Here is a 15,258-nt window from a genome sequence, read left to right on the forward strand (position 1 = left end):
GACCACTCGCCGTAGTTCAAGATGGAGACTGAGCGATTTGGTGGCTTCACTGTTAGCTAGCTAGCTGTTTACAATAATCACAATATGGCAAATACGACGGACTACTGGACGTTTTAACGATAACAGCAGGAGTTATAACCTAACCTGAGACGTGCATTTGGCAGCTTTTGACCACGATGAAGTAAAGTTGTTTGTAAACATAGACCACCTGAAGAATATTCAAGATAAGAGGTAGCCAGAGGAGAAAAACTGTCAATGGTCATCATCACAAACTCATTTTAAGAGAGAGGAGATCGATATGGCGCTGAGGGAGTTAAAAGTTTGTCTCCTGGGGGTAAGTCATCCATTTTTATTTGAACACGTCTGTCTGTAGTCCACACTATACATTTAACTGTACCTGTGGCATCAAATCAGCCATACTGCTCCTCCATCCATACTGTCAGCGGTCAGCTCTTTTTACATGAGTTAAATGCGTTGATACCTGTGATGAAGCGGGTGACCATGCATACATTTCACTGTCAAATAACGTTACTGTCTTTTCTGCTCTTTACATTTTTAAAAATCTGTCACAGAAACAACATTTATGCATTTATTCTGCCAGCATCCCATTAATACATCCCAGAAATAACAGGAACAGGAAATAACATAATCTACTAATAGGATTAAAATAGAGCTGAAACAATTAGTGGATTCATTATTTAGTCGATCAGTAGAAAATTAATTGGCAACAATATCGATTAATCGTTTAAGTTGTTGTTCAAGCTTAAATGCAAAGACATTTTCTGGTTTTCAAATGTGAGGATTTACTGATTTATGTCATTTGGGTTTTGTCAGGTTTTTTTTTTTTTTTACTTTTTTAATAGTTAATCAAATAATTACTATAAATGAAAATAATCATTAGTTACATCCCTAATCCTAATACAGTTTTCTTAAATAACATGACTAGTCTTTGCTGTCCTCAATATTTCAAAATAATTTTGTGGTTCCATTAGCTCAAAGAAAATGACAGATTGATAGATGATAAAAAAATAATTGTTAGTTACAGCTCTAATTCTTATAAAACTTTGCTAAATAACATCAGTGGTCTTTCCTGCAGTCACTATTTAGAAATCAGTCACAGGAACAATAGTCATACATGTCTAGACTGCTTATAACAACAGCATAAGCTATCGATTTCTCTACCAGCACCTCATGAGTACATTCCTGAAGTAACATTCTCACACCTCCTCTTCTTCATCAACTAATACATTTTGAAAAACCATGTTGGCTTTAGTACGTCTATTTACTTAACTATCATAAATTGACAGGCCTACAACAGAAGCAGGAAGGAAGAAGCAATAATGTCCAGGCATATTGCCAGAGAATGTGTTTTTATACTTGTGATTATACATCTAGTAATGGTTTATGGCTGTGTTTAGTAAGCATAGTCTTTATTTTGTCTCTGCAGGACACTGGCGTCGGAAAATCAAGTATTGTTTGGAGATTTGTGGAGGACAGCTTTGACCCAAACATCAACCCAACAATTGGGTAAGTTCCTGCTGTCGCCCACGCTAGAAGTAATGTTTACTCTCTGTGTCATTGGTTTGTGTTTAGGGTTATTGTGGGACATTATCATGTTGGCTGTTCATTTCTGACAGTCTTTACTTTATAGATTAATAAATTCCGATTTGGGTTGAAAGAAATTTGAGCCATTACTTTGTCAACTTGTGACAGGCATTTGTCATCATTTTGGTCATTTTTTTTGACAATATGATCAGTCAGTACTTGAGCCAGACATAGGTAGATATACAGATATATCTGTCAGTATGTCAGATGATAAATGGCAAGAAATTGCAGTACAGAAATGCCTAGATATGTTTGTGGTAAATTACAAAAGGCCTCGCCTCGGATAAAACGTATCCGCAGAATATTAGTAGATACACTGTTATTGAATTTTTATAACAAAATCAATATCAAAACCAAATGCTGATATTGTCGTCAGCCTCAAAAATACAGTATCAGCCGACCTCTAATTGACGCAATTCATACAAGTCTTGTTGAGTGTTTTACATGGATGTTGTTTAATAAAGCTGGCAGACAATTTAATATATCTTAAACCAACTGATGATCTAAGATGTGTTTCAGACTGTAGAAAATGAGTCGGGATAAAACCTCTTCTATTATTTATCTATATTTTATATTTTTTAACAGCAAAAATTTTATTAATATTTTTGTAATTCTACATATTTAGCAAATCAATCATGAAGCCATTTCTCTTCACCAGGGCATCCTTCATGACTAAGACAGTGCAATACCAAAACGAGCTGCACAAGTTCCTGATCTGGGACACGGCAGGACAGGAGCGGGTCAGTAACATCCTCTGAGGTTTTGGCCTCAGCATTTTCTTTTTTAAATGGACTGGTGGATAGTAAACCTGAACCCTGTTCACATATGTTTTGGCTTTGCACAGCCAAAACACAACAGCAAACAGTTTTGATATTGTGATTAATCAGTTTGACTCGGCTCAGACTTCCTCCCATGTGGTTTTAAAGGACATGAGAAAGCTACCCACATGTGCATGTACCACTCCCTGAACCAGCCTGGGGAGAAGTGAATAGTGCAGTTATTCATTACTTCTGATAGGGGGCAACATTTACCTTTCTATAGGTAGAGTTCTGCCCACTAACCAATAACCTACTTCTCTCAGTGCTCTTGTTTTAGGAGTCCCCTTTTCCATGGTTTAAATGATGTGTGTGGTGTAACAGATTTACATTCTTTAGATCAGTGTGTGACATCTGTTTAGGTTTGTGGAAACATCAGCCAGTCTGTAATGATTTGTCCCTTCTGTCACCTTTTGTCCTGCCTCTCCCTTCCCTCTCACTCCTTCTTCCTCATTGCATTCATACATTTTGATACACAGATAAAGGAGTGCCATTGCTGTCCTTTTGTGTTATTTTTATGTTGCATACACATCTGAAAAGCGTTGTTTGTATGATGTCCAGGTACCGCTTCTTATGTAAGCTACACTCCTGTGTGTCTATGGCAGCAATATTTGAAATGTCACTCACGCAACATTTAGGACTGAGACTACTTACAGATGATTTGTGATACATGAAACAGGATACATGTGTGAGTGCAATTTTAGCATTTAAGCCCGTCCCAACAACACCAAGCCCCAGACAGTAGCGTAAGGAACCACTTTCTCTTTTGACTCACACCCTGCATCCCACATTTCTCTGCATTAGCTCTCAACATCACTTCCCTTTTTCTGTACATGCCCTTCTCTTTTCCTCCTGCTGTTGTAATGTCTTATCCCTGCTGCTGTCCTCTCCAGAGAGGTGAGATAAGATGCTGTTTGTCTTTTATCCTCCTTCTCCCGGGGGCCTCGGCTTTTTCACTGCCTTGAGGGGACATCAATGCAGCCCCGTTTAAGATAAGATGAGAGGATGAAACCCAAGCTGTCTCAGCCCACTGGCGTGTGCTGCTACTGTGTCTTATCTGAGTGTGTCTGAGAATGTCCTCTTTTTTTCCCCTTTGTGTTCTCTCCTGTGGAATATTTCTTTTCATTTATTTTCTTGGCAACAGTCTATTTTTCTTTTGTGTTCTTTTCCCATTTTCTCCACCTTTTTCATTCCCACAAATCCACGTTTTCACTCCCATGTGGCCCTCAGCCTTGGTAGGTTTTGCATGTGTTTTCATGCAAAGCTACTGTGGTATTTTGAAGCCTTTCATGGCTTGTTTTCTAACTTGTGTGGCGCTTTGGCCTATCAAAAGCTGTTGAGTTGAGAAAGGGGAACACAAAGCCAGCCAATGCACATGGAAGGAGAGACCAGGGCAAAAAGGAAAGCTCTGTGTGATTTCCACAATCCACAATCCATATCTCAAGACCAGATGAGTTCTTACGAGTACATCTGAGCCCAGCTGTCAACAGCCCATCGAGGCGTCCCCCTCAGACTATTCCCTCTCACAGAAAACAAGCGAGAGGAACCTTGCGTCCTGCTGGAACAGGAGGGTTCCTTTCATTATGCACCCAGCTCGTGGTTTCAGCAATTAATCAGCACTCGCCGGTCATCACAGGGACTGTTTTCTGGGCTGATGTGTGGCCAGACGTCTGGCCTCGCTGTGATTGCTCTTTGGGTTAAGGCAGAGATAGACCACACAGGACTCTGGTGGTGGTGCAGCCTAACACTAGCCAATGAAACAGACAGCACTCTCCTCAGTGTCTCTGCCAAATATCCCAAGTTGGATTCCCATTGGTGGACTTGGGGCCAGTAACAACTATAATTATGTGGAATGTGTGCTTTCCTGAGGTAACAGTGTCACTCCAAGATGGATAGTTTATTCCATCATATTGTAAAGGAAAATAAGATTGGCGGGAATGCAGGGTCATTCCAAGTGAAGGTCTTTTTCAGACACGGGTTGTTTCTTTTAAAATAAATATCATTAGTTAGTACATGACACATGGTTTTATTAGTCTGTTAAAAGCCCCAGTCCAGCGTATGTTGCAAGAAGGCATAAAAAGAGGTTCAGTTGTCCTTTATTATCTTTCATATCTTGAAACGTACTATAGGTTTGTTTTGCTAACAAACATTTTGAAACTGTTACAATTTCAAAATCTTGCAGAGGCCCTTGCTAGCATTTCAACTAAATTGAGATCAAGAGCTAATAGTCCAATAATTCTAACAGTGAGTGAATGGACTCATACTCCACTTTTGTACAGCGAGTGGTTGCCGCCACAGCTCTACCAAATATAAGCCAAATTATTGGAAAAATTTTAAAAACTAGTCTGATGATGAAATGTGATCAAAAGTCAGGGAATCACCAGGGTAGTTATAATTCATCCTAAAGGGGACATAAATGTCTTTTCCAAATTTTATGACAATCCATCCAATATTTGTTGAGACATTCCACTAAAAAAAAACATAAATGTGCCTCATGGTGGTGCTAGAGTCAGGGGATCACTGAAGTTAGTGTCATCCTGTGGGCACAATGGCCATTGGCAATCCATTCAGTAGTTGTTGCGGTATTTCAGTCTGGACCAAAGTGGTGGACCAACCGACAGACTGACTGACATTGCCATCCCTAGAGCCGTGTCACTATCATGGCTAAAAACACTATGTTTTAAAATATCATGACAGCAGGCTAATTGTTGAAGCCAGGAAAGTATTTTACCAGAAAAACACCAGAACCTGGTCAAAAGAAGAACCCCCAGCCTCCAAGGCAGCTATGGATTTAGAAATGCACATATTGTTGTGATTATGCAGGGCTTTGTGATCTATTGGGTTAAGATCAAATGTATAGTCTTCCATAAATATCAAAACACTAACTGCTTTTGACACATTCTGCTCATCTTTCTCTTGATGGCTACCACATGTGTGAAGTCTTGGTGGAAAGACTTGCCATACTTCCATTTTAAATAAAGCCACTTGGCTTATAAGCTCAGAGCACTGGGCCTTTGGTTTAGTAAAATGGTACTCGGTGTCTTTTATGCTCATTTTTATGTTTTGAGTTTGTTACAGTCAGTATTATTGAGTCTAATGAACCTCACAGTGATGTAATCACCATGGTCGGTGCCTGTGTAACGGATTAGCCATAGTCTATGAAAAGCCTAGATACTGTTTCTTGATCTATGAAGTGTGAAAATGTATAATTGTACAATTATACTGCAATGATATTTTTAGTACCCTTTTCTTATCCGCTTCATGGACTCATTATTGCTTACTTTCTCTGTCTTTCCATAGTTTCGGGCTCTAGCACCAATGTACTACAGAGGTTCAGCTGCGGCCATCATTGTTTATGACATCACGAAAGAGGTATTATTTCCTTTTTCTCCTCAACCACTTAACCACTAAGTACTGACTGTATAGTTTAATTGATTTGCTCCATGTCTTTCCTTGATTTTTAGTTAATGTGAGTATTAAAGGAATGGTTAAATATTTTAAGATTTACACTTTTCAGTTTGCTTTCTTGCCAAGAGTTGGATGAGAGGATTGATACCACTCTCATGTCTGTATGGTAAATGCGAAGCAGCCGTTAGCTTAGCTTTGTTTTGCATAAAGACTGGAAATGGGGAAATAGCTAGCCTGTCTCTGTCCAAAGGTAATAAATATGTCTACCTGCACCTCTAAAGCTGACTAATTATCACTGTATATTGTTGTTGTTAATGTTTGTTTACTCCATATAAACATTTTGTAAAAATAACAATTTATATTTCTTGGTCAAAAGCAGTTGGCACGCAACCAGTTGAGACTCCAGGAAGTTACTGACCACTGTGAAACTGCAAATTTTAAGATTTTACAATTTGTTTTTGTTTTTTTGACAGATTAAACAAACAAGACAATGTGTTCATTAGTGAGAGGTGTTGAGGATTTGGTTACCTTTGGTAAGCGCCAGGTTAGCTATTTCCCCCTGTTTCCAGTGTTTATGTTAAGCTAAGCTAACCGGCTGCTAGCTCCAGCTTTTTCCATAAAGACATGAGTGTTATCCGTCTTCTAATCTACCTCATGACAATAAAGCCAACAAGCATATTACCCAAAATGTCATACGAATCCTTTAAACTTTCATGGGAGGTACCATGTGCTTGTCTGCTTATTGGTTCATTGAGTATAGCATGTTGTTTACCTGTATCATCAGGAATCCTTCCAAACACTGAAGAACTGGGTGAAGGAGCTGCGCCAGCATGGTCCTCCTAATATAGTGGTCGCCATCGCTGGCAACAAATGTGACCTGTCAGACGCCAGGTGAACCTGATTTAGAGTTAATGCTCTATGTGTCATGAACAATGCTAGTGTGCAGTATGACGATGCCTCCTCATTTACAACTTGAGAGAGATGATGGGATGTCACATGTCTGGCTCATGGTGTGTTCAGACCACACGCAGCACGAACAATTTGACGATGGGTCTGAACACACCTTTTTAGATGGAAAAACTTCTTGTGAGGAAATATTATGACATTTTATCACCTGAATAATATCTGATGTTTAAATTACAAATATCATTGGAATTTATTGTGTGTGGAGCTTAAGTGCATTCTGCTCTGCTAGGAGGAGTATTGGCTCTCATACTGGTTAATATTCTATGTAGCTGGTCTGTTGTGGAACACAAGGTGATCAGATTCACCTCTCTTGTCTTTGTTGTTTACCTTGATTATTATGGCTATTGCAGTGCTGTAGGTTTCTAGTGTGAAAGTTGTGGTTATATATACTGGACTAAATAATCTTTCATATTTCAGTTTTTGAGGTGTAGTTGAAGATATTATCTGTATCTTCCACAAAATATTCAGATATGTATACACTTTTGGTAATAAAGATCATCCATGAAATTGGAAATCGGACACATAATGGCTGTTGCGGTGCATTTGATGGTTATCATGTAATGCATGAAATTGAAGAATCTGTTTGCATATTGCAACATAATAATTTTTTACATACCTCTTGTTGTGTTTACAGGGAAGTGCCAGAGAAGGATGCCAAGGACTATGCTGACTCCATCCATGCCATCTTTGTAGAAACCAGTGCCAAGAATGCCATTAACATCAACGAGGTGTTTATAGAGATAAGTGAGTGTGTATCTTGAGCATTTGGCCTGTACATCCTCAGGTTCCCATTAAGTTGTGATAGATTAAGCATTGTACCACATTAAGATAATTATCTTGTCTCCCTTTGTGTTTTAAAGCAGGTAGACTATGTTTTGAACAGTATTGCCTATCAGAGGTATACTTTCTAAATATTTCGAGAGTGTTATCATTCTGTGTTTGTCTCAGACTTCTGACAGTGATGAGCTAGTTCAGAATAAGATGCAGATAATGCATGCTAGAAGTAAAGCAGAATCCACTTAATCATGACATCTTGACACTTGATTTCAAAACACAAATTTGCAGAGATGAGGGGTTGTGGGAAGCAGTTGATTCAGTTCTGAGTGGCAACTGATAAGCTGGAGATAAAAGAGATATACTCAATAGCTGTGTCCCAATTCTGGTTTTGAGTGTGTTGTGTGTTCATATGGGAAAAGTAGAGAAATTAAGCATAAACCAGATGTATTGTATCATTTCATTATGTTATTGGGGCATAGCTCCCCTATTCCATACTAATTGTATCCAGTATGTACTATATTCTAATATTCATAGTATACTGCTTTTGCACTTAATATACAAGAAGTTAACATACATTACTGTGATAGAACTCAAGACTTTTGAATGCTAGTGTAAATTCAAGTTCACATAGAGAAGGCAAAATATTTATTGCTTGTACAGTGCATCCGGAAAGTATTCACGGCGCTTCACTTTTTCCACATTTTGTTATGTTACACCCTTATTCCAAAATGGATTAAATTAATTTTTTCCCTCAAAATTCTACACACAACACCCCATAATGACAATGTGAAAAAAGTTTTTTTGAAATTTTTGCAAATTTATTAAAAATAAAAAACTAAGAAATCACATGTACATAAGTATTCACAGCCTTTGCCATGAAGCTCAAAATTGAGCTCAGGTGCATCCTGTTTCCACTGATCATCCTTGAGATGTTTCTGCAGCTTAATTGGAGTCCACCTGTGGTAAATTCAGTTGATTGGACATGATTTGGAAAGGCACACACCTGTCTATATAAGGTCCCACAGTTGACAGTGCATGTCAGAGCACAAACCAAGCATGAAGTCAAAGGAATTGTCTGTAGACCTCCGAGACAGGATTGTCTCGAGGCACAAATCTGGGGAAGGTTACAGAAAAATTTCTGCTGCTTTGAAGGTCCCAATGAGCACAGTGGCCTCCATCATCCGTAAGTGGAAGAAGTTCGGAACCACCAGGACTCTTCCTAGAGCTGGCCGGCCATCTAAACTGAATAATCGGGGGAGAAGGGCCTTAGTCAGGGAGGTGACCAAGAACCCGATGGTCACTCTGTCAGAGCTCCAGAGTTCCTCTGTGGAGAGAGGAGAACCTTCCAGAAGGACAACCATCTCTGCAGCAATCCACCAATCAGGCCTGTATGGTAGAGTGGCCAGACGGAAGCCACTCCTTAGTAAAAGGCACATAGCAGCCCGCCTGGAGTTTGCCAAAAGGCACCTGAAGGACTCTCAGACCATGAGAAACAAAATTCTCTGGTCTGATGAGACAAAGATTGAACTCTTTGGTGTGAATGCCAGGCGTCACGTTTGGAGGAAACCAGGCACCGCTCATCACCAGGCCAATACCATCCCTACAGTGAAGCATGGTGGTGGCAGCATCATGCTGTGGGGATGTTTTTCAGCGGCAGGAACTGGGAGACTAGTCAGGATAGAGGGAAAGATGAATGCAGCAAAGTACAGAGACATCCTGGATGAAAACCTGCTCCAGAGCGCTCTTGACCTCAGACTGGGGCGACGGTTTATCTTTCAGCAGGACAACGACCCTAAGCACACAGCCAAGATATCAAAGGAGTGGCTTCAGGACAACTCTGTGAATGTCCTTGAGTGGCCCAGCCAGAGCCCAGACTTGAATCCGATTGAACATCTCTGGAGAGATCTGAAAATGGCTGTGCACCGACGCTTCCCATCCAACCTGATGGAGCTTGAGAGGTGCTGCAAAGAGGAATGGGTGAAACTGCCCAAAGATAGGTGTGCCAAGCTTGTGGCATCATATTCAAAAAGACTTGAGGCTGTAATTGCTGCCAAAGGTGCATCAACAAAGTATTGAGCAAAGGCTGTGAATACTTATGTACATGTGATTTCTCAGGTTTTTTATTTTTAATAAATTTGCAAAAATCTCAAAACCTTTTTTCACGTTGTCATTATGGGGTGTTGTGTGTAGAATTTTGAGGAAAAAAATGAATTTAATCCATTTTGGTATAAGGCTGCAACATAACAAAATGTGGAAAAAGTGAAGCGCTGTGAATACTTTCCGGATGCACTGTACATTTATCTTTCTGCAGTTTTTAGTATGCATGCTGACTTTTTTCAACCCACTTTTGTAATTTTTCCAGTGTGAACACACCAAATACTCAAAACTTGTTTAGAATCAGTGTGCTGTAGGAAACTGGGGCACAGCTCCAGGATTACTGTCAATTAATTGCCATGTAGCGCTATCATGAAAGAGAAAAGGGAAGCTGAATGCTGGGAACCTGGTTACATGTGTGTGTGTCTCCTCAAAGGTAAGCGCATCCCCATTGCAGACGCAGCAGGAGGAACTTCAGGAAAAGGTTTCAAACTGGGACGGCAGGCTTCAGAGTCTCGCAGGACGTGCTGCTGATGATGCCGGTGACTGTCCCCACATGACCTGTGTGACGTGACCTTTTGCTTACCCTCTGTGTCCCAGGCCTGCTTCAGCTTACACCCTCAAACACCGTGCTATCACTAATAACGGGGTGCAGCATTGCCAAACTGATGGCCATATGCATTTTTGCGGCACTCAACTACAACAAATCATCATATATCGTCTGAAAATTGCTGGCAGGAGGAATACTTCAAGTTTACAGAGCACTGACAAAAATGCCTGCATTAATACATTGATGTGTCCGTGAAAGACCCCCATATATATTCTACTGTGGACATCAAACACTGTGTAGTGTATTATAGCCCTAGGTTGATCAGTGAAACTTTACAGATTCAGAAATCATTTTACTTGTAAATTTGTACAAATCTACTCTTTCAACCAAAATATGGACTGAAAATGGTTCAATTTCACCAAATTATTTTGATGGTACTTAAGTTATTGCCTTTTGTTTTTTTTGGGGAGGGGCGGGGGGTCTCTCCCCAAACATTCTCAACTTTGTGAAGGATCCATCTATACATTTAATGTGTGTAATCACTAATTTATCATAAGATTTTTATGAAAGAGGTTATAGTAGTCATCAGTACCAATCTCTCATCTCAATTTTCTTTTGGAAGGATATTTATAGAGATGTTGGTGATTCACAGTCAGGCAAGAAGGATTGTGCACGCTAAATTTATTTTTTATTGTGTGATTGCCATCAAGATGTTTTTCAAGGCAGAATACCAAGTGGGTGTTCTGATGTGAACTGCAATCACACAGTTAAAAATGCAGAAGTGAAAGGTGTGTGGGAGCCTACTTCTTTTACACTAATTTTGGGACTGACATTTTGGGAAACATGCATATTCGTGTTCTTGCCTAGATGAGAGTATCCATACCATTCTCATGTCTTCATGGTAAATATGAAGCTGGAGCCAGCAACCGGTTAACATGCTTACCATAAAGACTGGAAATGGGGGGGGGTCAACTAGCCTGACTCTGTCCAAAGGTAACAAGATCCGCCTACCAGCACCCCTAAAGCTTACTAATTACAACTTTATATCCCATTTGTTACATCCCATCCTTACAAAAAACAAATAGTATAAACTACAATTTGATGTGTTACGGGGAGTGATGTGCTGTACTGTTTCTTGGCTCTGAGCAGCTGTGGCACAACTGGCGGAGACTCCAGGAAGTTACTGGTCACAATCAAGAAATGGTCCAACACATAAACTCCTTGTAAAATGGCAAATTGTTATTTTTACACTTTGATTTTTGCATGGATTAAATAAGGGAAGTGTTGTTGTTCTCTCTTTGGCTTGTAAAGATATTTTGATCGTCACTTGCACCTGAGAATGATGGAAATCTCATCTCTGTGATGAACATATCTCCTGTTGATGGTGCTTTAATCAGGGCTGAAAATGCTGACCCTAATGCAGTCTTCAAGTTTATTATTATATGAAAACAGTCCCAGCTGCTCCCATGTGCTCCACACTTCCACTTGTAATTACTGAAAAGGTATTAACTGAATCCTGAATATGAAGTTCCCCACAGTGCACACAGCATACTTCCAATACTTCTCACACTATTATTTTAGCTTTATTTTTCTCTAACCTTATTGACTGTTTGGCCTGCCAATCCTTTGCTGCTTCTTTACAGCAGTTTTACAGCGGAGGCTGATTTTTGTGAAGTCTTGCCAAATTCTTTAATTGTCCCATAAACATTTTTTTATCTTTCCTTCTTTTTTTCACGTAATCAGCAGTGGCTTGCACATGCAATGTTGTTTTGCTATCTGGCCTGTGATGAAAACAGTGAGATCTGGAAACTAGACATCGTTCAGAGGAAAGTCAGATTTTAGAGCTTAAATTTCCCCTCAGCAGAACGTTGTAGGTGCAGAATTAGACGTGGCACTGTGTCGACATGCTGACTCCTTAATGAACCTTAGTCTCCATTCTGCTCTGAATTACTGTATGAACTTTGTTCCAGGGTCTGCCTTCTGATTTTCCTTTCTCCCAACTTCTTTAGCCTCATTCTACTAAAGTCCAGGCATTTATTGTAGCTTCAGATAAATATGGTACACAGTATAACAGCTTTCACAGAGCTCCATCATCCTCTCTTGCATTCATGAAAACCATAACTACTCTGTGAGCCTTATGTTACAGTAGTTTCATTTACCTCTTATATTGGCCTAATGGAACTTCAGTAGTTGACTCATGAGCCCCCACAGACATATTCATTCTGTGTAATTTCATGTTTGTCTGTATCTTTTGAGCTCTTTTGGTCCCAAAACCCCTTTTGTTGCCAAAAAAGACAGATGTGGGCTCAATTAGACTGCATTTCCACATTTATAAATTTGGATTGTGTGCTTTTCTGTCAGCTCACGCCACTTTATTTGCCTTTAAGCATCTTAAATGTATCTGTTACTGATGAGTTGTGTGCTGAGCAGTGCTGCCTATATTTTTCAGGATTTTCCTACGGAGTGCAATAGTTGTTATTGACAAGGGTAAAATGTGACCTAATCCAAGAAATCAGTTACAGAGTGATATGTTCACACAGTAGAGCACACACTCATACAACAATGTGATTTCATTCCCTCAGTCTCAAACAGATAATGATGAGGTTTATATTGACGTCATTTTATGCTGATCTGATGACACTTTTGCTTATACATTGTTGATCAAATGAGTAGTGTGATGGGACGAACCACCAGTGGCATTCGCTGTCGCCTTTGATAATTCACCCTGCACTACATCATAATGCTAACTCTAGCTAGTATTCAATATAGCTTCAGCAATTATATCAAAAAGGGAAGCACTCTGGTACTTTGAAAGCTGCACTTTGACTATTTGTATTAACTGGCATTTATTACTAACTAACACTCTGTCTGCAGTCTGTTATTATCTCTGTGAAATCACTCGATGATATGTTCTTGTGAAGGTTACAGATTCCTTTTTGTCCCTTGATATTATTTTAGGTTTTGACCATTTGCTCAGTTCTTATGGCTACGAAGAACATGGTGCCAAATAATGTCATAGCCATTTTACTACACCACGCATAATTAACCGTTTTTTATCGTCAATGTGATATAATGATTTAAAGTGCTAATCACATAAATGCTTAAAAATATTTGAAGTTTGATGATGACACACATGTTTTTCTCTTATTTGGAAACAGGAGGCATGGATAGAAATTGTATGCCAGTTTTACATTGAAAAATACCAATAATCTTGGGCTGGCCCTGGGAATGTGATTAATCTATATTATGTATATTTTTCAGTGTAGATGTATGCCATCAATTTGCACACAAATCAATGACTATATTCTATTCTAAGCCGGTTATGTGACCACAATAGACTTGTACACCATTTGCAGTAATTCCATCAGCATTGTAGTTACCATATTTAGCTTTTTACGATGTTTCATATTGATTGTAACAGAATGCCTGAAAATACTTGTTTGCAGTGTATTTCCAAATGTGTAAAAAGGGAATTGTCAATTTGTTTACTAATAAAAGATTGACAAAAATATATTTTCCCCTCCTGTTTGTGTGTGTGTGTGTGTGTGTGTGAGAGAGAGAGAGAGTATGTAGGTCCTACATGCAGTCTCTCTCTTTCTCTCTCTCTCTCTCTCTCTCTGAGGTTTCTCACTCCCTTGTGTTACGTCTGAGAGATATGTGTATTAACTTGTTCCTTGGGGATAAAGTGACAATGTTGTTAGTCGTGTTGGTCGTGTTGTTCAGCTGGCAGCCTGACGCCTGGCTATATATATATAAATATGATACTTGAGTTGTGTGTTTCACTGGCAGAGGGCTTTTCACTGCACTTTGAATGGTGGTGAGAGGGCAGAATACTTACTTGACAACCTCCACATCTCCTATAAATTCCAGTAAGTTCACATTTAAATAATCCAGTGTTTGAACAATTTGATTGCGCTTTTTTTTATATTCCAATTAAAAATCCAAGTTACTTTCTTTATAAGCATGTTTGAAAACAATGTGGTCAATAGGAAATATGAAAAACATGTCTGTAAACGATTACACCTGCAATAATTAAGGGTCATCTTTCTTTGAGGTATCAGTATTATAATTAAACATTACAATGGCTATGTGAGAATAACATGAGCGCTTGTGTAATTGAGGAGAAAAGAATGAAAGCTAACTTGACAAGTGAAAAACAAACTGATTTATGAAATTAATTAAAGGTACGTGGACACACTGGTATAGTTCCAGTGTTCCACAATGTCTTACTTTATGCTGTCAAACACAGCTGTAAGTAATAACATTAATGATGGCTCCATTCCAATTAAGTGGATCAATAATAATATATTATATATTATGATAATAATATAAAATGTTAGTCAATATGGCTGTTGATGAAAGAAAACATAAATTAATCCAAAAAAGTCTATTATATAGTCTAGTATATATAGTATATTTCAAGCTGGATAAATGTGATAATAAGTTTGTGTTTTGTTAGTCATCAGATAATGATTAGGTATGAGCCAAGCCCTTTACCAAGTTATCCACAAAGCGATTTCAGTTTGAGATTATGTGATGTATTGTAATAACATTCTTTTAAAGAGTTCTTATGGATTTATTGTTACTGTGGGGATGAGAAGAAAAACAAAAGTGTGCACTGGAAATACGAGCGGGTAATAACTGCAACAACAAGACTTAAATAGTACTTAGTTGTTTTGCTTAAATATAAACTCACAAGTAAAGAAAGTGCAATCCCGATTAAACAAAGTGATCCACCAGAATAATATTACTTTGGAGATCAAGTCAAGAGTATGCAAGTTTGCACCCATCCATTCAACAGAAGGGTGGTTACTGGTAAACTTGTATGTTGAACTTTGTGGGCTGAAATGAAAACCTGCATGTTTCTTAGCTGTGTCCTTTCACTTGGTTTCGGTTTCCCTAAAAGCTGAGGTGGTGGCCCCACCATCCCTGGGTGCACCCTGCCATCACCCATCATCACCCTGTCACCCTCCCCGCTGGCTGGCTATGCAGAGGCAGTGACGTCACCGGGCTGTCTCTCAGTCCCTTCCTGCTGCATCACAA

The 15,258-nt window shown here is 39.1% G+C and overlaps 1 protein-coding gene across 1 annotated transcript; it reads left to right on the forward strand.

Moving 5' to 3' along the window:
- The first annotated feature begins 253 nt into the window (after positions 1–253).
- Positions 254–10,199, forward strand: rab22a (RAB22A, member RAS oncogene family). The gene is made up of 7 exons (XM_070902487.1): positions 254–334; positions 1,448–1,527; positions 2,264–2,345; positions 5,721–5,792; positions 6,613–6,719; positions 7,429–7,538; positions 10,102–10,199. Exons 1-7 carry the CDS (start codon positions 299–301, stop codon positions 10,197–10,199), a joined length of 585 nt encoding a protein of 194 aa, XP_070758588.1. The 5' UTR covers positions 254–298.
- Positions 10,200–15,258: the final 5,059 nt, after the last annotated feature.

Source organism: Enoplosus armatus, chromosome 3 (genome assembly GCF_043641665.1).
Source record: "Enoplosus armatus isolate fEnoArm2 chromosome 3, fEnoArm2.hap1, whole genome shotgun sequence".
Lineage (NCBI taxonomy): Eukaryota > Metazoa > Chordata > Actinopteri > Centrarchiformes > Enoplosidae > Enoplosus > Enoplosus armatus.